The sequence below is a fragment of the Xyrauchen texanus genome, chromosome 22, assembly GCF_025860055.1.
Source record: "Xyrauchen texanus isolate HMW12.3.18 chromosome 22, RBS_HiC_50CHRs, whole genome shotgun sequence".
Taxonomy (NCBI): domain Eukaryota; kingdom Metazoa; phylum Chordata; class Actinopteri; order Cypriniformes; family Catostomidae; genus Xyrauchen; species Xyrauchen texanus.
In genome coordinates this window covers 20,351,737-20,372,743 of record NC_068297.1, presented here as the reverse complement: position 1 = coordinate 20,372,743, position 21,007 = coordinate 20,351,737, and the positions used below count along the sequence as shown (strand labels likewise).

General features: G+C 37.3%; 1 protein-coding gene across 1 annotated transcript; it reads left to right on the top strand.

The window, feature by feature from the left end:
- Positions 1–181: 181 nt before the first annotated feature.
- LOC127662875 (REST corepressor 1-like) lies at positions 182–20,435 on the top strand. Its single transcript, XM_052154263.1, has 13 exons — positions 182–878; positions 976–1,035; positions 1,556–1,636; positions 1,974–2,026; positions 4,361–4,522; positions 4,832–4,950; positions 5,148–5,226; positions 5,935–5,985; positions 8,104–8,307; positions 11,503–11,580; positions 11,660–11,717; positions 14,208–14,434; positions 18,976–20,435. Exons 1-13 carry the CDS (start codon positions 722–724, stop codon positions 19,015–19,017), a joined length of 1,371 nt encoding a protein of 456 aa, XP_052010223.1. The 5' UTR covers positions 182–721; the 3' UTR covers positions 19,018–20,435.
- The last annotated feature ends 572 nt before the right edge of the window (positions 20,436–21,007 follow it).

Here is a 21,007-nt window from a genome sequence, read left to right as displayed (position 1 = left end):
ATTACGAGTGGCAAAGTGCCCTTGAAGGGTGCAAAGATGCCGTTTGGAAAACGCTGTATGTCTCAAATCTTTCCTCTCCCCTTCCACGTTTTGTGCAGTTCCATTGGTGCTACGTGACAGTTGCTGGCTGACGCATGTAGAATGCATTCATTAGAAAGGCAAACTTTTCGCTGAACTAGTCCGTAAGTTTCGAGGACCAGCTGATGTAGCTGCTTATATACTTGCCTGTAGTTGCTTTGGTAGCAAATTTATCTCTTCTAGATCAAATCTATCTTGACGCCTTGGGGAAAACAGTCGCGGTCTTTAGTATTTGCTGGATAAGATTAAACAATGTGTGATTTGAAGAGGAACTGACGTTAGCTTAAGCAGGTCAATCAGAAAGAGAGAGAGGGGGAGAGCGATCGAGAGAGAGAGAAAGAGGGGGGAGAGCGAGCTAACGCTAGAGCAGCCGCACTGCTAACATTGCAGCCTAATGTGCATTTATCTGCTTCCGTAGGCAATCTTTACTTATTTAAGCGTTGGTGCATACTATTATGTTTTCGATGCACCTTCTCGAGTCACCATAGCTTTATATTGTCAGTTGGGAGAGTTTGTATCAGTGCAGGACGGTGTTTTTTTATGTTTTTTGTTTTTTTTGGTAAAGGGCTGAGTTAGCTTAGCGGTAGCGCGAGCAGCTTGCGAGCCGAAGTTCCTCAAGCTCCTTTTGCGTTTCGCTTTCAAGATGCCTGCTATGTTAGAGAAGGGCACCACCGAGATGTCGGGTAAAAGAAGAGGCAGAACGTCTGTTAATAACCCGACGAAAAGTTTTACTTCAAACGGGAACAGTAACATTTCATGGGAGGAAGGAAGTTCGGGTTCCTCAAGTGATGACGAGCATGGTAAGTCATGTTGGTAGCCTCGGTCCTTCTTCACAAGTTCACACTCTAATGATGAATGTAATTAGTCAAACTCATTTGTTCCCCATTTATTTTAAAGGTGCGGGAGGGATGCGAGTTGGATCGCAGTATCAGGCTGTTGTTCCCGAATATGATACCGGTTGGTGGAATTTTGATTATGGAATCTTTATTGGCAGAATAGGGTTGAAGGCATAATAGCCTCAAACACTGTCCGTTGTCAGATTAGTTTGCCTAGTGCGCTTCATCTTTAGCAAGAATACGGGGTTTTGATTCTTTGTCTCTTTGCCAATTAATGGAAAGGGGTCTGTTGTAGTTATGATGCATTAAGACGATCAAACAAAAGATGGTAGAACTTGCTGTTTTTTGAAACTTGACATGAGCACATCATCGTCCGTGAGGGACCTGTCAAGAGCAGAGCAGACACAACTATGTTTAAAATGATTAATCCTTAAAATGTATTCAAATATTTGTTTTCATGGATTCATTAATGCACTGTAGTAAAATGCTTTATAGTGGAGAATTGCCATTAGTATTACATGTAATCCATGACTAGGTGTAATTTGCATACAGAGAACTTCCCCTAACAGAGTGTTTGAAACAAAGTAGATCAGCCTGCTCTTGTCTAATCCACTTATGTCTCTTTTTTTTTTTTAAATCAGAAATAGCAAAGGCAAGCCATGAGAGAGAGAATCTGGGTATGCTGGTGTGGATTCCAAATCAGAGCATATCAGAGGCCAAATGTGAGTCATTTATAAGAATTTTAATAATGAATCTAAACAATAAATCAGCATTAACTATCACTTTATAGTAAATATTGGCATTCCTTGTTATTTTACAACATTACACTGTTTCAAATTTTCATTTTTTTCACTTTAATGTAAATATTGGCTTAAATCAGCATTTTGGAAGAAAATAAAGAAATTATAATTTTACATTAGATATTTTTCACACTGTCTAACAAGAAATTTCTATTAAATGAAGAATGTCTATCCTTCAAGTATTTGTAGCATTAAACATTTTATTGAATTTTGAATATCTGTTAAAGGTTGTTTTGTTTTTGTGCCATTTTTATTACAGTGGATGAGTATATTGCAATAGCCAAAGAAAAACATGGGTACAATATGGAGCAGGTAAAATCATTAAAATAAATCATTGGGACTTAAAGTAAAAATGTCATGTGGTGTAAAGCCCCGTTCACACCGCGGGTGGCATGTCGCTAGACTTTGCGATCTGTGTCGCTGGTGGGTGTTCCTCCTACTGTTGCTGCCACTCTACCGTTGTTGGTGGAATGCACATCTGGCCATATTAGCGTTTGAAATGCTGTTTACAGATAATACTGCCGATAAAACGAAGATATCATACTAATTTGACAAATAATCAGCCTTTTAAAATACACTTTCTGCAAGGGAGAGCATGTTATATAACCTGCGGAAGTGATTAATGCATCATATCATTAAACAAGATAAACATTATATCAATATATGAATCAAACTCAATCAGAATGCTGACAAAGTTTTCCATGCATAATGTTTTTAGGCCATAACTATGTATCTCCAGTATCTCACACTTACCCTGCCTGGAGACGGATGACGTAAGCTCCTCTGTCTTCACTCTCATTGGTAGTCGCTTCCGAATGTCGCTGGTCATTTGCATAAAGTTGAAATTTGTCTTGTTGCTCCCCATGGCGATCTCTGTCACCAACGGTCGCGACAGCTCGTGTTGCCGGAAGTCGCTGTGTATTCATTGAAAACGAATGGGATGTTGTCGCTGTCTTGAACAATGTTGCTGGCAGTGTGAATGGGGATTAACCGTTTGGAGACCGTAAATAAAAGTCCTCTTAAAGCTGAAATTCTTGAAATAAGTAATGTTGGCATTAATAGTGCAGAATAATCTTTTAATATTTCTTAAAAAATAAAAAAGATCAGTGAAACAACTGTGGTTTAATACTTAAATAAGTTCTGTCCACCAAATCAAAGTCATGTGGTGTAACCAACATGTAGTTTGCCATTTTGTTGTTTGTTGACTAAAACCTCAAAACAGAGAGGAGCATTAGACTCCCAAAAGTGGGGGAATATTTATTGTTTTTAATTTTTAAAGGCACATTTTGTTCAAGCGATTCGGTGTAACCCTGAGAAAACTACTTGATATTCTTGACTCTTGATAATTGTAAAAATAAATATTTTTTAGCTTAAACTTTTTTTCTTTTAAAATTAATGATTGAAGTTGTGCACACTCATGTGTTCAAGGTGCAATTTGATGGTTACACTACATAACAAAGTCATTAAATAATTATTTTATAGAAAATGCTATAAATGCTTTTCAAAAATGTGTGAAACCAAATTGATCCCAAAGAGTAGTTTCCTGCAAACTTGATACTTCAGTTTTAAACTAGATTTTAAAAATATTTCTTATTTTTTCAAACTTAAAGAATATTATTTGTCAATGACCCATTTGTCATTGATTTTTGAGGCCAATGTTTAAGGAATAGTTCATCCAAAAATGATAATTGTCTCATAATATACTTCCCCTCATGTCATTCCAGATATGTATGACTTTTTTTCTGAAGAATATCTCCGCTCTGTTGGTCAGTTCAATGCAAGTGAATGGTGACCAGAACTTTCAAGCCCCAAAAAGCAGATCAAGTCAGCATAAACATAATCCACTAAACTCCCAATTGTTAAGTAAATGTCTTCTGAAGTGAACCAGATGGTTTTGGGCAAGAACAGACCAAATTGTAACTCCTTTTTCACTGTACTGTACATCTTGGCAGCAGTCTCCTTGGCGATCATGATTTCAAGCTCAATTACACTTCCTATAATGCAGTCTTGTGCTCTGTGCAATTGTAAACCTCTAGGAAGTGTAATCAATCTTGAAATCATGATCGCTAAGGAGACTGAAATGGCAAGATGTTATATAGGAGTTATAAAATGGAGTTATATTTTGGTCTGTTCTCACCCAAAACCATCTGGATCACTTAACAAGACATTGATTAAACCACTGGAGTCTTATGGAGTACTTTTATGCTGACTTGATCTGCTTTTTGGAACTTCAAAGGCCTGGCCACCATTCACTTGCATTGAATGGATTTACGGAGCTGAGGTATTCTTCTAAAAATATTAGTTTATGTTCTGCAGAATAACGTAAGTCATACACAACTGGGATGACATGAGGGTGAGCAAATGATGAGAGAATTGTAATTTTTGGGTGAACTTTTCCTTTAACAGTTTTGTGCTGTTTTTTTTTTTAAAGTTAAAAGCCCTGTTCATCTGTATTGTTTTAACTTAAAAGGAGAAAATATAATTTGTGTCAATAATTTAGAATTTTGTCACTTCATCTCTTATAGTCACCTATATTTAACATTTGATTACTGCAAAATTAAATTATTATTTTAGGGCTAATATGTAGAAACTACTTTATTTCAAGGGCAATTATAGTTAAACTTTTTTGTTTCCTGTGTTAAACAGGCATTGGGCATGCTGTTTTGGCATAAACACAACATTGAAAAGTCTTTGGCAGATCTTCCCAACTTCACCCCTTTTCCAGATGAGTGGACAGTGGAAGACAGGGTGCTGTTTGAACAAGGTTTCAGCTTTCACGGCAAGACGTTTCACCGAATCCAGCAGATGGTGATTAAGATGGCAAAAAACACTTTCACCATTACTGCAAAACATGCATTAGAGAGAATCTATCTTCACATATTAAAGTGACAACCAATCACAAGGAGCCTCAAGTATTCAGCTTGTTTTAGGACAGTCACTTGTGCATATGAAAACCAAATGGGTTCTTTCAAGTCCTGAATTTCTAAATTAAAATGCATTGGCTGAACTGCAAATGAATCATGTTAGCTTTGATCATGAACAATGATGATCATTATGGTATATCGGATGTTTTCATTGCTTGTTTGTTTGATTTGTGAACTGTTTCCATTATATCAGCTACCAGACAAGTCTATTGCAAGCCTGGTTAGGTTCTATTACTCGTGGAAGAAAACACGCAGCAAAACGAGTGTGATGGACCGTCACGCCCGCAAACAAAAGAGAGACAGAGAAGAGAGGTTAGCCTTTGGCATGAATATGCTGATTGGATGTTTGTTACTGCAAACTTTTAGTGTTTTTTCTTTGGTTTTTAAGATTCTTGATCAAAGATGATTTGTGCTGTCATGGAATGCTAACATGATCTATTTTTAGAAGACTTTGTCATTGGTGAAAAGGAAATATCAGACAGACATTTTCATCCTTTTTTCGCCTCTAGTGATAATGAAGCAGAAGAAAACAATTGCAATTCCCCAAGGGATACTGAAGTTGAGCCAAATAAGGAAGAGAAGAAAGAGGTAATATACACGGACATGTTTCGTCTTTCTGTGCATTATTGTCCCAATTTTCCAGCAGCAGATTGTCAGTTTTGCATTCAGATAATTTAGATGAAGGATCAGTCACTGTTGTAAATGGAAACTATGAGGACAATCTGAAGACACATGAAAGAAATTGTGCGTCTCACCCTCTTGTTAACGCTATACCAAAGATTTAAAATAGCTCTAAATATGGAACTGTTGGTTCGATAGACTTGAAATTTTGCATGCCTTGTCTTTGTCCAAAGTGCCATTAAGTTCTATGAGGACAGTTGCATATGTTGAAAAACATGGCAGCCATCAACCAGTTCGTCATTGCAATAACAGGGAAATGTAAAAATATGGGCCTAGTTTACCCAAAATACCTATAACTACTAAAAAAAACCCTCTGATTTTCATCAAATAAGAATGCTTGCATGAGAGATGATTCAGAAGAAGCATGCACTATTTACTGGAGATTGGATAATGGGTGGAGCAATAACAGTGAGGAACGTTAAAATGACTACATCTCTATGGTAATTTACCTGATGTTGCTGAAAATTATATTTCTTTATCTCAGGTGCTTGTTTGTTCTGAATAATGCTTAATATCATGTTACATGTTCATTTAAAGGCCCTATGCAGCTTGATCCCCGATAATTGCTGCTTGCAGCTATATTTTTTTATATATATATATATATTTTTTTTTTAGGGAACATCTGGAGTTGAAAAGCAAGAATCAAAACCAGCAGTTGTGCAGAAGGTACATAACTACTTCAAATGTCCTACTAGTCTGTTGTCATGTTAAATGTGTTGTTTAAAATACTTTGCTCCTATCGCAATTTAATATGCTGAGACAACTATAAGCCATCCACATACCTAGGTTGATTTCCTCAGTGTTAACACTAGCCCTGTGGTGCTATCAAAACATTTGCACTGTTTGTTTGAGCATCCCAACCAGCGTGATAACAGCAAATTGGCTCAACCAGTAGCATTGTTTTGGGTGGAATCTTTTTGTTTTTCAGACCAATGGCAGGTGTGGGGAGTGTCCAAGAGACCTGCTTAAAACAGACATCATTTTTGCAATTCTATTTTTGATGCTAGTGGCGCAGAAATTGCACACTTCACCTAATGTGATACTCATTTACTATTCTGTAAATATATAAGGGGTATAAATTGCCAGTTTCATCATGATACAATCTTACATCGATTCTCTCGCCAGTGAACCGATGTTTGCTGATACCTCAACGTGTGCAACGATGTGACTTAGTTTTGATTCAATTCAGAGGCCTGCAATTAATATGAAACGATATACATGATATAATGTAGCCTGTTTTTTTATTTTTTATAATAATATTAAAATAAAGTCACACGTGATCATCAATGTTCATCAATATTCTAATATTGTATAACAATATATTAATATTGTTCCTAAAAACAGCCAGTTTTGATTGAAGTTACTTACTGCAGTCAAAATAAATGCACAGACATAATTTTAGAAGTATTACATTATGACATTATTTTTATTAATATCGTTTCACGAAGAGTAGCCTATGCAATGCGGTGGTAGAGATGGGGTTCCATTCTCGTTATCTTTCATGGGTCTTGTTCATAGTTAGATCATATTTGGCCTCATATCCGTCACGGTGATAGCACTTTGGAAATTAAAAACGTCTGTTTGCTATCAGAGTTTGTGCGATTGCGAAAAGTTCAAATATACCAACAGCAGCTGTGGGGTGAATGGGTCTAAAATTACAATGATGGGGATCCATGAAATCTCATAAATCATGTCAATCATTGAGTTTATCCTGATCCACCAATATATTCCCAATCCTGGTGGGAATTTAAAGAATCCCAAACCTAAAAAATGTTTCAGAAACCAAGTGTTTCAACCCCACAAACAACTTCAGCGAAGTGCCCATAGACCCGATGGAAGAAAGGTACCATCCATTGTTCCTGGCAGGCTACTCTGTCTTGCAGGCTACATTTGGTTAAGATTAGGGTGGGGGCAGGATTAGTGTATCTGCTGCCTGCAAGAAACAAACCGTGGCACCTTGGTACAATGGGCACCCATAGAGAGCAGTCCTTTTCTGCACATTTCTGTCAAATGAACCTGAGAGTGCTGGAGTGGAGCATTTTCAATTTGCAAGTTAGTCTCGCCACTGCATTCAAGCAGCCTCTAGCTGCAAGCTCAGACAGAGCTAAAGTGATAATGAATGCCATAGGAGTATTTATTGCTGCCGATATGTGATCATACTCGGTCATCGAGAACACAGGATTTAAGTGTCCGCTTAACATGCTTGAGCCCCGTTATAAGGTTCCCACAAGAATGCATTTCAGCAATTCTGTAGTTTCGCCCTTTCCTCTCATAATGTGGATATTCTGATGTTACTGGAAAAAAAAACTTTAAAAGTTGAGTGATAAGTACAAGTGGTGAGCTGAAAGGCAAAAGACACCGAAATATGCATTGCTAATGCCTTAATTTTGTTACAGTTATTATAATTGCACTTTTGTTTACCTCTTTTTATACAATGTGCATATAAGAGGCTTGTAAGTTTTTATTATATTTATTTTGTATTGTAATTTTGTTGAAGAAATAATGCATGTATAAATGAGCCTTCACAATAAGAATTATTGCCCATCAGCCACTGTGTTTTCAAAATAAATAATTTAAAGATTGTTACTAAGAACTTAGTTTTCTCTGCTGTACCGAAACCATACCGTACAGTGACCCTAAAACTGAGGTTCATACCGAACCGTGAATTTTGTGTACCATTGTAGGCCTACTGATATGCTGTATATGTGTCTATATCAATCAAGGTCTTTAAAATCAAAGGTGCATTCAAATGGCTATGTATCAACAATGTGTCTACTTTTTTAGCCAGCAAACACTGCAGAAAAATCAATGCATATTAAAAAGGAAGCACAGGGACTTGCTGGGAGGAACCTACACAGGGCAAAGAAGAAACCTCCCAAAGGAATGCATTTAAACTCCAGTGATGTGACTGCCGTCTCCAGCAGCAGCCCAGCTGCAGTTAGCCTTCTGAGACAGCTAGATATGGAGCTCATCGGCATTAAACGACAGGTGAGAGTTTCGTTACCTCTCCGCTTAAAGATGCATTCATTTTACACAAAGATATGAATAGCATTTTTTAGAAATCTGTTTAGGATGGTCTACACTCACATTAGATGTCAGTAGCTCAATAAAAGCCAGTAGACCTTATTCATGCTAGTGCCATCTTTGATTTTTATGGGAATGACAATGCGGCTGTGAGGGATAAACTTAACATCTCTTCAACGGCACAAACGGTATAAACCTATATAAAGCACCTAGATCACATCTGATTTTCACACAACTCATGTTGTCTGGAGTTTTTGTATACTGAATGTTCTTGGACAGATGACGTTTAAGTCAGAAGTCTATATACACCTTAGCCAAATACATTAAAACTTACAATTCCTGACATTTAATCAAAGAGAACGTTCCCTGTCTTAGCTCAGTTAGGATCACTACTTTTGTTAGAATGTGAAATGTCAGAATAATAATAGAAAGAATAATTTATTTCAGCATTTATTTCTTTCCATCACATTCCCAGTGGGTCAGATGTTTACATGTACCTTGTTAGTATTTGGTAGCATTGCCTTTAAATTGTTTAACTTGGATCAAACTTTTTGGGTAGACTTCCACAAGCTTCACACAATAAGTTATTGGAAGTATGTGTCTCTTTCCTCCAGACAGAACTGGTGTAACTGAGTCAGGTTTGTAAGCCTCCTTGCTTGCACATGCTTTTTCTGTTCTGCCCTGAAATTTATAGCGGATTGAGGTCAGGTCTTTATGATGGATCTCCAATACCTTGACTTTGTTGTCCTTAAGCCTTTTTGCCACAAATTTGGAGGTACGCTTGGGGTCATTGTCCATTTGGAAGACCCATTTGCGCCTGAGCTTTAAATTCCTTGCTGATGTCATGAGATGTTGCTTCAATATATCCATATAATTTTCCTTCCTCATGATGCCATCTATTTTGTGAAGTGCACCATTCCCTACTGCAGCAAAGCACCCTCACAACATGATGCTCCCCATTTTTCATGGTTGGGATGGTGTTCTTCCGCTTGCAAGCCTCACCCTTTTTAATCCAAACATTACAATGGTCATTATGGCCAAACAGTTACATTTTTGTTTCATCATACCAGAGGACATTTCTCCAAAAAGAAAGATCTTTGTCCCTATGTGCACTTGCAAACTGTAGTCTGGATTTTTTTGGCGGCTTTGGATCAGTGTCGTCTTCCTTGCTGAGCAGCCTTTCAGATTATGTCAATATCGGACTCATTTTACTGTGGGTATCTATTCTTGTCTACCTGTTTCCTCCAGCATCTTCACAAGGCCCTTTGCTGTTGTTCTGGGATTGATTTGCACTTTTTGCACCAAACTATGTTAATCTCAAGTAGACAGAATGTCCTTCCTGAGTGGTGTGATGGCTGAATGGTCCCATGGTGTTTATACTTGCGTACATTTGTTCGTACAGATGAACGTGGTACCTTCAGGCATTTGGAAATTGCTCCCAAGCATGAACCAGACTTGTGGAGGTCCACAATTTGTTTTCTGAGGTCTTGGCTAATTTCTTTTTATTTTCACATGATGTCAACAAAGAAGCATAGGTTTAAAGGGTAGGCCTTAAAATACGTCGACAGGTACACCTCCAGTTGACACCAATTAGCCTATCAGAAGCTAATTGCCTAAAGGCTTGTCATAATTTTCTGGAATATTCCAAGCTGCTTAAAGGCTCAGTTAATGTAGTGTAAGAAACTTCTGACCTACTGGAATTGTGATTCAATTAAAAGTGAAACGGTCTCTGTAAAGAATTGTTGGACAAATTACTCATGTCATGCACAAAGAGGTCCTAAACAACTTGACTAAACTATATTTTGCTAATATGAAATCTGTGGAGTGGTTAAAAAATGTGTTTTAATGACTTCAACCTAAGTGTATGTAAACTTCTGACTTCAACTGCACATGCGGCTTGGTCAGTAAGCAGCTTTTTTTTAATACATCGATGCTAGTGTACATTAACCTGACATCTTGAGTACACCTTTGCTATTTTTTATTCTTTGTTTATTTCCTGATATTCTTGAGTTGCAATGTTTGTTTCCATAACGGTCCATTGCGGCCTGCAGCGGATTGTGCTGCAGTAGTGGGGTTATCCCGTTTATGCCAAACTCCGGTATTCCCCCCAATGTATTTGAGTGCATATGTGAACATGAGAGACAGTAGTCAATATTTAAAATTGGTGTCGTTTTTTTTCCTTACTCATTGTACTCGCAGAAATTTTGAATTCTTTCCACTGTGTTGATATGATGTAAGGCTACATCCAGTGACGGACTTTATCTGATCTGTTCCACACACATGTGCACTCTTCATCATTACGGCACTTATCCGTTAACATGGTCAAAGGAGTGATTGAGCGGGTCGCCCCTGATTGGTGCTGCCATGTTTACGTCACATAAGAACCTGTGTCATGCAAAGGACAGATAATAAAAAAAACAATAATCATTACTTGGTTACTTTTATAGCGCTTTTTGCCAATGCTCAAACATAAAAGTACATGTTAACAACAAAAACAAACCAGACAATACAACAAACACAATATACAGTACATACTGCAGACAAAGGAACCTGAGTCAAAAGTATTGTGTACTGGTGTGTGATCCACCAGACAGTCTAAACAGAATGAGTGCAAGTGGAAAGACAAATGGTCCATGCTGGAGTCATGAAACAAACTGCTACTACCTGCAGCTATCATACCACAGATAATGGATAAAATGGCACAACATCAAGTGCCGAGTGCAAACACGCAACAGTCACAACCGCCAGAGAGCACGCAAGTCGGGAGAGTCCTGTCACACAGTCCAGTGTGCAAGAGTGCATAAACATTTGCTTGGATTTAATCCAAGAATGTCCGTTATACGGATGTGTATAGGATGAGATGGAGAAAACACACTAAAAGTAACAAAACGGAGGATAAACATCTTCAGTGTGAAGTGGCAGCATTTAATAAACAAACCTTGCGCATTCATGTGGTATGTGTCAGCATAAAGTCCAAAACCATTGATATTATTGGGATGGATAAAAATTCTTGTGTGCACCTTTAACCTCACTTTCATCTTAGTGTGTTATATTTGAGACATTGTGAAAAACTAGATATAAATCTAACAACAGCAAAGTTATTAAGTCTAAAACAGCAAATTTTGGAAATCATGTAGATAATTCTAACCTCTTTTACAGATTCAGAGCATCAAACAGTACAATAGTGCCCTGAGAGACAAGCTAGAAACAGGCGTAGATGAGCTTAGGCCATCTGAGGTAACAATATTTACTGAATCCTCAGAATTCTTGATGAACAAAGACGGCCATATTTACAATTTTTGTTTGTTTTTCTCAGGCTTCTCAGAAATTTAATACACGCTGGACCACAGAAGAGCAGCTGCTTGCAGTACAAGGTAATTTTAACCAAATTTCTCAATAGTTGTGGGGCTTACTTAAAGGGAAATTGTGCAATTTGTGTTTGTGTTAAAATATGTGGGAAAGTGTTCAGGAAACCATTATCACTTTTGCAATTCAATATGGTGACTCTAGTGGTGCAGAAATTAGATTTAATGAAAATTCTCTTCATTTACTCACCCTCATGCCATCCTAGATGTGGATGACTTTCTTCAGCAGAACACAAAGATGTTTAGATTAATATCTCAGCTTTGTAGTTCCTCACAATGCAGTACATTTTACCAATGTACTGCATTTATGTGCTCCAAAAAGCACATAAAGGAAACCTAGAAGTAATCCACAAGACTCTAGTGGTTTAATCCATGTCTTCAGAAGTGATGATGTAGGTGTGGGTGAGAAACGGATCAAAATCAAAATGCCTTTTTTACTCAATCACTTTCACACTTCAAACACTTCTTTTAAAAAAGTTAAATACTTGCAAAAATGATGGCCCAATTAATGCATAGCACATCTTTTTGTATAATAATAATAATAATAATATAATATTCTTTAGCATGCTTAATTTTGAGGTGTTAAAACAGATTGCTTGTATTACTCGGTTTCATGTAAAGCCCTGCCCCCTGATAGATTTTCACAGTATGATAATAGTCTCAGAAAAATCACTGTATACGGTATTAAACAATTACTATTATCAGTGAAAACAGAAGGCTTATTTTATTTATTTTGAGCAAACACTATTATAATTGAAACTTCAAGTTATAAAAGTTTTTTTTTTTTATTGAACTATGTGTAAAGAAATTAATAAAATAAATAGAAAAATAAGAAAGCTAACAGAATTATAATAACCAAATTATAAACATGATAAAAAATAGCATGTAACTATAACATGTTATGTAATATTATGTAAATATTGAAGCATGTCAGTTTACATGGTAGCATAACATGCTAAATTAAATACTAAATGAAAAATGACATCAGCTGTGTGAGCTTTTAAAGTAATGTCATATGGTTATTAATAATGAACATATACTGCAGGTGCACAACGCCAGACTGCTCCTGTCTGTACCTTTAACTCAGTGATTATCAACTGGTTTTGCTTTTACATTTTTTACATTGCCTGTAAAACATAGCCTGTATTTAATGTATCCTGAGTGCATTTCCTTTTATGTTGCATAGATTTGTTCATGGTTTTCCAGTACAAGGATATGCATCAAGTGACATTATTTTTGTTGATGTCAACAACAAAATCAACAGGAAGTTTTCTCTTCCCCCCTTTTAAAAATTGAAGACCATATTTACTTTGAGACCATTATCATCCCATTTGTTCCCTAATTTCAAACATAATTCAAACAGAACATACATATTACACAGGAGGAAAGGCTCCTCATTACAGTGGTTAGCTCAGTGTAGCTAGTCTTAAATAATAGTAATAATAATAATAGTAATAATAATAAATTAATGTATTTATGAAAAAATAAATACTAGCTGAAACACATCTTGAAACTTTAACTACAACTGCCACTGTTGATATAAAATGAGGTCTAATAGATTATACCTTAAGATTATTTCATATGAAACTAACATTTTGTGAAAATATAACAGTTACTTTTACTCATGTAAAATTGTGAAACAAATTTGTAAAGGTGTTGGTGTGTTATTATTATTAATAAATATTTTTGGCGCATAGCACAGTGTTGCTCTTTTCCTCCTCAGTGCTGTTTGGCATGTCAGGGCTGCTACTGTTTGATGGGTTTGACTTGACTTCCTCCGTAATGCTTTAAACTAGAAAAGTCTCACTAGAATTGAAATTGGTCACATCAGTTTTGATGTCTGTGCTCGGCAATATCGAGGGAAGCCCATTTGTTGCATGCGCGTGCCATAACTTTCGTGCGAAAGTGCAAATGAGGAGCCTTTAGTTGATTGCAAGATTATCATTAAATCTGCCTCGGCAGTTGTAAATAGGCTATCACTTGGGCGGCCGCCAAAATATCTTCAATAGGAGAGCCATGGCATTGTTCTTTCCCTGCGGTCCGCGACCCAGTCCGAATAGACCTGCGACCCACCAGTTGAGAAACGCTGTTTTAACTCCCACACATACTCATGTCAGACCCCCTTGCCTCGCTTCTCTCTGACATTTTCTCTGCATGTGTGTGTGACGCAATTTGATGAGTCTGACAGGCAGACAAGGAGGAAAGGTACTGCGCATGTGAGATTCTCCATCCGGTTGTATTTTTTTTCTCAATACCGTAGATAAGCAAATGTACATGGTATGATAACCATCAATTTTCATACCGTGAAACCACCGATACCCTACACTGCACATGGATTTGCATATCACAATATACATGATATAGAAATATCGATTGACACTTTTTATCGTCGCCACAAGATATATCATCATATCGCTAAGTCCTACAATTTACAGAAACTTTGTTACATTGCTCTGAATCCTTGTCTCATTCTGGACAATTCTCTGTTCCCTCTCTTAGCTATAAGGAAGTATGGGCAGGATTTCCAAGCCATTTCTGATGTGATTGGCAACAAGTCTGTGGTTCAAGTGAAAAACTTCTTTGTCAATTACCGTCGACGTTTTAACCTGGATGAGGTGCTGCAGGAGTGGGAGGCTGAGCACGGTGTCGAAGGAAGAGAGGAAGAAAAGATGGAGGTGTCTTCGGAGGAGGGGAACACCCCTGGGTCTGCAGAAAATCAGACAGAGGTCAGTAGCTGTGTGCTTTCCACAGTTTCTCATCAGCACCTCTAGTTAAATGGGCTGTTACCCCTTTTTCACTGAAATGATGCAGGAGACAATGCTTAGGTCAGTGAATCTGGACCAGCTCACTGTTTTAACTGACTTGAGAGCCGAACGATGAAGCAACTTGACCATTTTACGTAACAACCTGCCAACAAACAAACAGCACTTCAGGGTCTTATTCCAAGTTTTGGGAACTTTTAGCATAAAAATTTATTTAATTATCTTAACAATTGTGTGTCAATTTAAAAAAAGTTACTCAGAGGTCCTTAGAGGACAAATATGTTAGTGTCAAATAAACTGCCATAAAAATATTATATATTAATATTGTTTTCCACATTCAGTGACACAAACCAACATCAGTCCTGATCATAATACACAATATTCATTCATTTTCAGGATGTTACCCTTTAAATGCCAGTTTGTTTACATAATGCCACATGCATAATGTGTGTTTTTATACACACACAAGTGCATTTCTCAATACACACATACAAAACACACTGTGACATCCATACCAACACACCCACACAATATCAGCTGCATCATTTATTCAATTGGCCTGCATTGCTCTATAATACAGCAAATGGAAAATAGAAAAAAGCATGTATTTGCTCCATAGGCTAAACATGAGAAAAATGGCGCCATCTGGCGAAACAATATACCAAAAAATAATTTTGAAGCCAGGGCTCCAGAATGAAAGCATAAAATCATAGAATTCATGATTGGTACAGCCTTTTTTATGTTCTGGTCAGTGTATTTTATAATGGTGTGCCATTAAACATGGTTTAAAACTTGTTAAATCACCAAGGCAAGAGACACTAAGGGTTTAGTTGGGTTTTCCACAGCCACATTCAAATGAGTTTCGCATCTTGCATAGGGCTGGGACAACGCGTCGACGTCAAAAACACGTCGACGCAAAATATGCGCGTCGATTCGTCGGACCCAAAACAAAGATGGCGGCGCCGGCAAGTAATAGCAACGCGAGTGGCTCCTCAGACTATCAGAAGTGCAAGGCGGCGTGCACTCGTTCCTCTAAAGTATGGGAATTCTTTAATTTTAAAGGAAACAATTCCGTGATATGTCGTCTTTGCAAAATGGAGATGGCCTTCCATTCTAGCACCACGGCAATGCACCAGCACCTTAAGAGGCGCCACCCGGTTGCAGCTGCAGAGGACAGAGCACCGTAAGTTTTTTTTTTTCCAACTCCCCACTTTGCACTCGATGTTGGAGTAGGCTATAATACGTTGTCGACACCAAAAGTTTTCGCTTTTAGCTATTAATAATGCGCTTATAGCTATGAATGTCGTGAAAAATACATAGAGGTCACTGACAACGCGCTGACAGACAGGTCCAAGCAGGTAACATTTAATAAAGTCTCAACTTTCAAATTTGGTCATTCAAAGAAAATTAAACCATAAATAGGCATACTATTTTGTGGCTCTTTAATGTGTCGTGACAGATTGCCTCAGTTAAAGCTGCTCGTAAACTGATCAACTTTTCCTTGGTTAATTTATAGCATCAAACAGGCTAAACATGAATGTAGCCTACATCAGAAGGACTGTTGTTTTAACCGCGGAAAGATGTAAGTACAATAGCCTACAATCCATTATTCAAATTCAAATCCACTGACGTTAATCTTCTCTCTCCTGACTACTTTGTCGGACAAAAATGGCGTATTATGATTGATTGATCAGATCGCCAGTCAATCAAACTCCCGGCAAATGTTTTTTTTTAAACATTTTATACACCCCCACCCCCGATGAAACCGGTATTACCGGTGTTGTCACAAGTCGATTAATCGAATCGGACTGAAAAAACGAATCGTTAGATTAATCGATGCATCGAAAAAATAATCGCTAGATTAATCGTTTAAAAAATAATCGTTTATCCCAGCCCTAATCTTGCACCACGTTTCTCACAGCGCTTTTTATAATGATCTGCACTGCGTGGGTTAGACTGCTCTGTGCTGCTCTGTTCATTGAGCTGGCTGATAATAGATCCAAGTAGTGCTGTTACGTTCTCATACGAAACAGAAAACAGACGTGTCAACCGGTGTGACCTCCTCAAAAAAAAGAAAAAAAAAAGAAAACTTGAATCTCACCGCCGGGAAATTATTATTTTTTTTTAAATGTAGTCACAGTCTGGACCCCTATATTCTACTACCTTTGCCAAAGAAGTTATCAGACTAAAAGACTTTAAGCTAGAAGAGGTATTATGTCTGGTCTCTTGCTTCTCTGTTGTGTATGTGTACGCACTCATGAACAGCCTTTGATGGGCTGCTAGATCATGACATCACTGTGAATATGTGCAAGTATATGTTGGGGTATCTTTTGCTTCATACAGGCGTCCCGTTTGACTGCACACAGTATAAGCGCGCAGGTGACTGGTGCTGGCAAGTGTTACATTGCTTCATGGATATTAATTAACCATATGAAATATCAATAGATAATATGTATCGTAAATGTATCGCTCTTAATTCAGCAGCAGTGCCGCTGCTGAATGCATAAAGGGGATACACTTCAGTGTCAGTGGAGCTCATGCCATCTGTTTCCTGTGAGATATAAGTGTTGAGTGCAGGCGAGACTGAGAAGTTTTTTTGAGTGATTTCACTGTTCTATATGATTTGTCTGAAACCATGTACATGGATTTAATTAAAAGGATGAGTGGAAAAGAAACTGTCAGAACAGCTCATTTTCAAACACACCCCTGCAGAATGTAATATTTTAGGGACAAAAAAAAACTAAATTCTTTGTCAAATTAGAATGAAGTTTTAGATATGGCTGGCGTGCATCTGGTCAATGATTTAATGTACTAGTTCAGGGGTTTTCAAAGTCTTTGACAGTAAGCCGCCTTCAGAGAAAATTTGCAAGACCGCGCCCCCCCTTAGACCAATACAATAATTTTATATAGGCCTTTACAATAGTAAATGATAAATAATACAGCCTATGCTAAATGTAAAAAAAATTAATTATATATATATATATATATATAACAGCAGGTACATTCTTGCCACTTTGAAGTTATTTCAGGCATTGTCCTCTAGTGTAATATGTATCATATTTTGGCGAGTTTTGATGCTGACTACCATCCCTGGAGTCGTGAGTTTGAATTCAGGGCGTGCTGAGTGACTCCAGCCAGGTCTCCCAGGCAACCAAATTGGCCCGGTTGCTAGGGAGGGTAGAGTCACATGGAGTAACGTCCTTGTGGTCGCGATTAGGGGTTCTCGCTCTCAGGGGGGGCGCATGGTAAGTTGTGCGTGGATCACGGAGAGTAGCATGAGCCTCCACATGCTGTGAGTCTCTACGGTGTCATGTACGCGAGCCACGTTATAAGATGCGCGGATTGACTGTCTCAGAAGCTGAGGCAACTGAAACTTGTCCTCCGCCACCTGGATTGAGGTTAGTAACCACACCACCACGAGGATCTACTAAGTAGTGGGAATTGGACATTCCAAATTGGGAGAAAAGGGGATAACATTTTTTTTTAATTATAAAACTCTATACTATAAAAGGTGTTGGAGCAATTCATCAATAACCTTTAATTCAGTCTAACAATGTGTTATACAGGATTAACGGCTATAAATATTTATGAAGCCGTATTTTGCATTATTTTTATAAAATATATGGTTTGTCCTCATGACATTGGGATTACTTAACTGTTATAGTCTATATCTGTGATCAAATCACATCACATTTGCCAATCTCCATCCAAATTTGAAACTGTACTGGTCTCAAACACATCGACCCGATATAAAGTTGAACTCATTATAAAGGACATGTTGTGATTTTTTTTTTTTTTTACTATTTTCTGCATCCTAGACACTTACATTGTCAGCGAGCATCACAATAGCCTAGCATGCTTGCAATACAAATTTAACCATTATGCTGCATTTTCCACAAATAAAATGTGCAGGCCAAATGGCGAGTTTGACTCTGGTATCTTTTCTCCCTTGATATAACACTTCTACAGAGGTAGAATATTTTTTTATGTATGAACAAAGTCAGAGCTATGTTGCTTCAAAATAGATTTGTGAGTGCATATGACATGCACACGCACTCTCTGGGCTAGAGCAGGGAGATTTCATAGAGCTGCGTATATTTGAGCGCTCTGGCGCCCCCGGGATGTTTGACACATGCCCTGCGCCTCCAAGTCTGAAAACTGTGGTACGAGTATATATAAATCCACTGTAGAATGTTCATTTATAGTGACAAGAAAATGAATTCCTTGTTAAATTAGAACTAAATCTTAGTTATAATGGTAAAATGTCTCATTTGTGATCAGATTTTCTAAAGATAAAGATAAGGCCAGGCATGCAGTCCACCAGATAAGTTAGAACGACATCAGTAGGAATGCCAGCTAGCGACCTCAGTACAGAGACTAGCAACCTTAAACAAAGTCACTGCATGTATGAAAAGGATTTAAGTGAAGGATTTTGTCAGGCATCTGTTTTTTTTGTAAGTCTTTGCTGCCTCTCTTTGAATAAACATCAAAAATATTTTGTTCAGGAACCAACGACAATGGAAACGCAGAACCCTTCAGCTTCCTGACTTCTCAACCACTGGTCAGATGAGGTCAATTCAGTAGATATTGCAGCTGTGCATAAGGGGCATTAAGGCTTAAGAAGCCTTAAGTGTAGCCTCTTCTTAATGGACATTCCTCTTCACACCAAATCCCACCACCCAGCTGAACCCAGGACTCAATCAGATGCTACCGAATGGGAGTGCAAACACAAGCAACTGAAAGGAACCAGGACTATCTTCCTTGTTTATTGCCACTGCCAACAGAAGTAGAGTCCATGACTCTACCAGTCTGGTGCTCCAAAAATCATGTTTAGTTAGCCTTCTCCACATAGGGTAAATGAAACTTATAGTCTGTCAAATGGGAGAAAGAGACAGTCTCCCATCCAATCATAATTGGTTATTGAATTGTGCTCCTGAAATATTTGTCATAAGGAGCTTTTTCATATTGTTTCTCAATGTCACTGACCATCTCTCTTTTTCTTTTTATATTCATAGGACTCTGACTTGGTCCTAGTCAAACATCCTTTCCAGTTACCTTTTTGTTACTGTAGTATATCTTCTAGTTATATGATTTGTTCTTTGAAGTAGAACTTTTGGGAGGTTTGGTGATCTCTGGTTGGATTATGTTAAAATATTTATTTGCATAAATTATGAGAACTGCACTGTATCGATACACATAAAATGCCAGTGTAGATTAAATTCGAAATTGTTTTAATGTACATTTTTATATTCATTTTAAGAATGAGATAGTTTGCAGCTCTTATATATTATTCAAGTGAATTGGTCTAGTATTCGTCGGAATATACGTATGTTTAATCACGGTGCATTTTAATTGAAATTCACTGTCTCTAAAGGTTTCTTGGCTGAGGCCTTTGACTAAAAAGAGGCAAGTGTAGTTATGGAATGGGAATTGTATTTGAAGTATGTTTGTTCTTGCTTGGATATTAAAGATATTATTTAAAACTGTTATTATGCATGAAGAGTTTCTTGACACAGCCTCAGTGCCAAGGTTATGCTTTTCACCTTTTTAGGGTATCTAAACTAAAATAGGAATTGCCATGAATAGTTATTAAGAATTTCAAGATGTGGGAGCACATCTACATTTTATTCAATTTCACACTTGTAGATATTTTTATACATCCAAAGTTAACAAGGTGTTTGGAGGGGAAAAAGTACATGAGTTCTATTGTTTTTAATTTGAAAACTATTTAAAATGTGTGCACATCTCACCTGTTTCTACCAACTTTTCCCCTGTAATAACTGTACTGGTACCATACATGTGTGAACTTCTTTTAAGCTTATGTGTGCTGATAATATGTAAATGGTTGAGGTCAAATTGTGTGTGTCTGCGTGTGTGGGTGCGATCTAATGTGGCCATAGACTTCGCCTGTATGTGTAATCCGTTTGTCACACATTAGTCATAATAAACTTAAGGGATATATACAGTCCAATGCATTGTGTTACAATTATTTTTAAAACCCAGTATACATTGTTACATTTATTGAATTTATCATGGGCAAATTTTAAATGAGAAGCTTGGTTCAATTTTGGTGACTACAGAATTCTTGTTTTGCAGTTGTTAATAAAGCAAAGGAATTTTTAATAAGTAAATTAACAGACTATTTAGGAGATTTATTTACAGTGCTGTGTGTTCAGGCTAACAAGAACAGATGATGCTAGTAACATTTTGAGTTGTTGGAGAGGCATTGTCTCAATGCATTACACTCACTACAGTGTCATAGTTTACTTAACATCTGTTAATTACATCAGGGGTTTACAAACTTTTTGATGCCAAGGACCACCACATATATTATGATCTTCTTGCAAGGGACACCTTTCCTAAAATAAAAAGGCTGCTATATCTATTCACATATAAAAAGACCTCCCATACAATAATTTTTATTTTATAATTTTTTTTTGACTTGTTAGAAAACATAAACCTTGTCTTACGAAAGCAGAGTAAAACAGTTAAAAAAAAAAGCTAAATAAATATTTGGTGTGACCACATTTGCCTTCA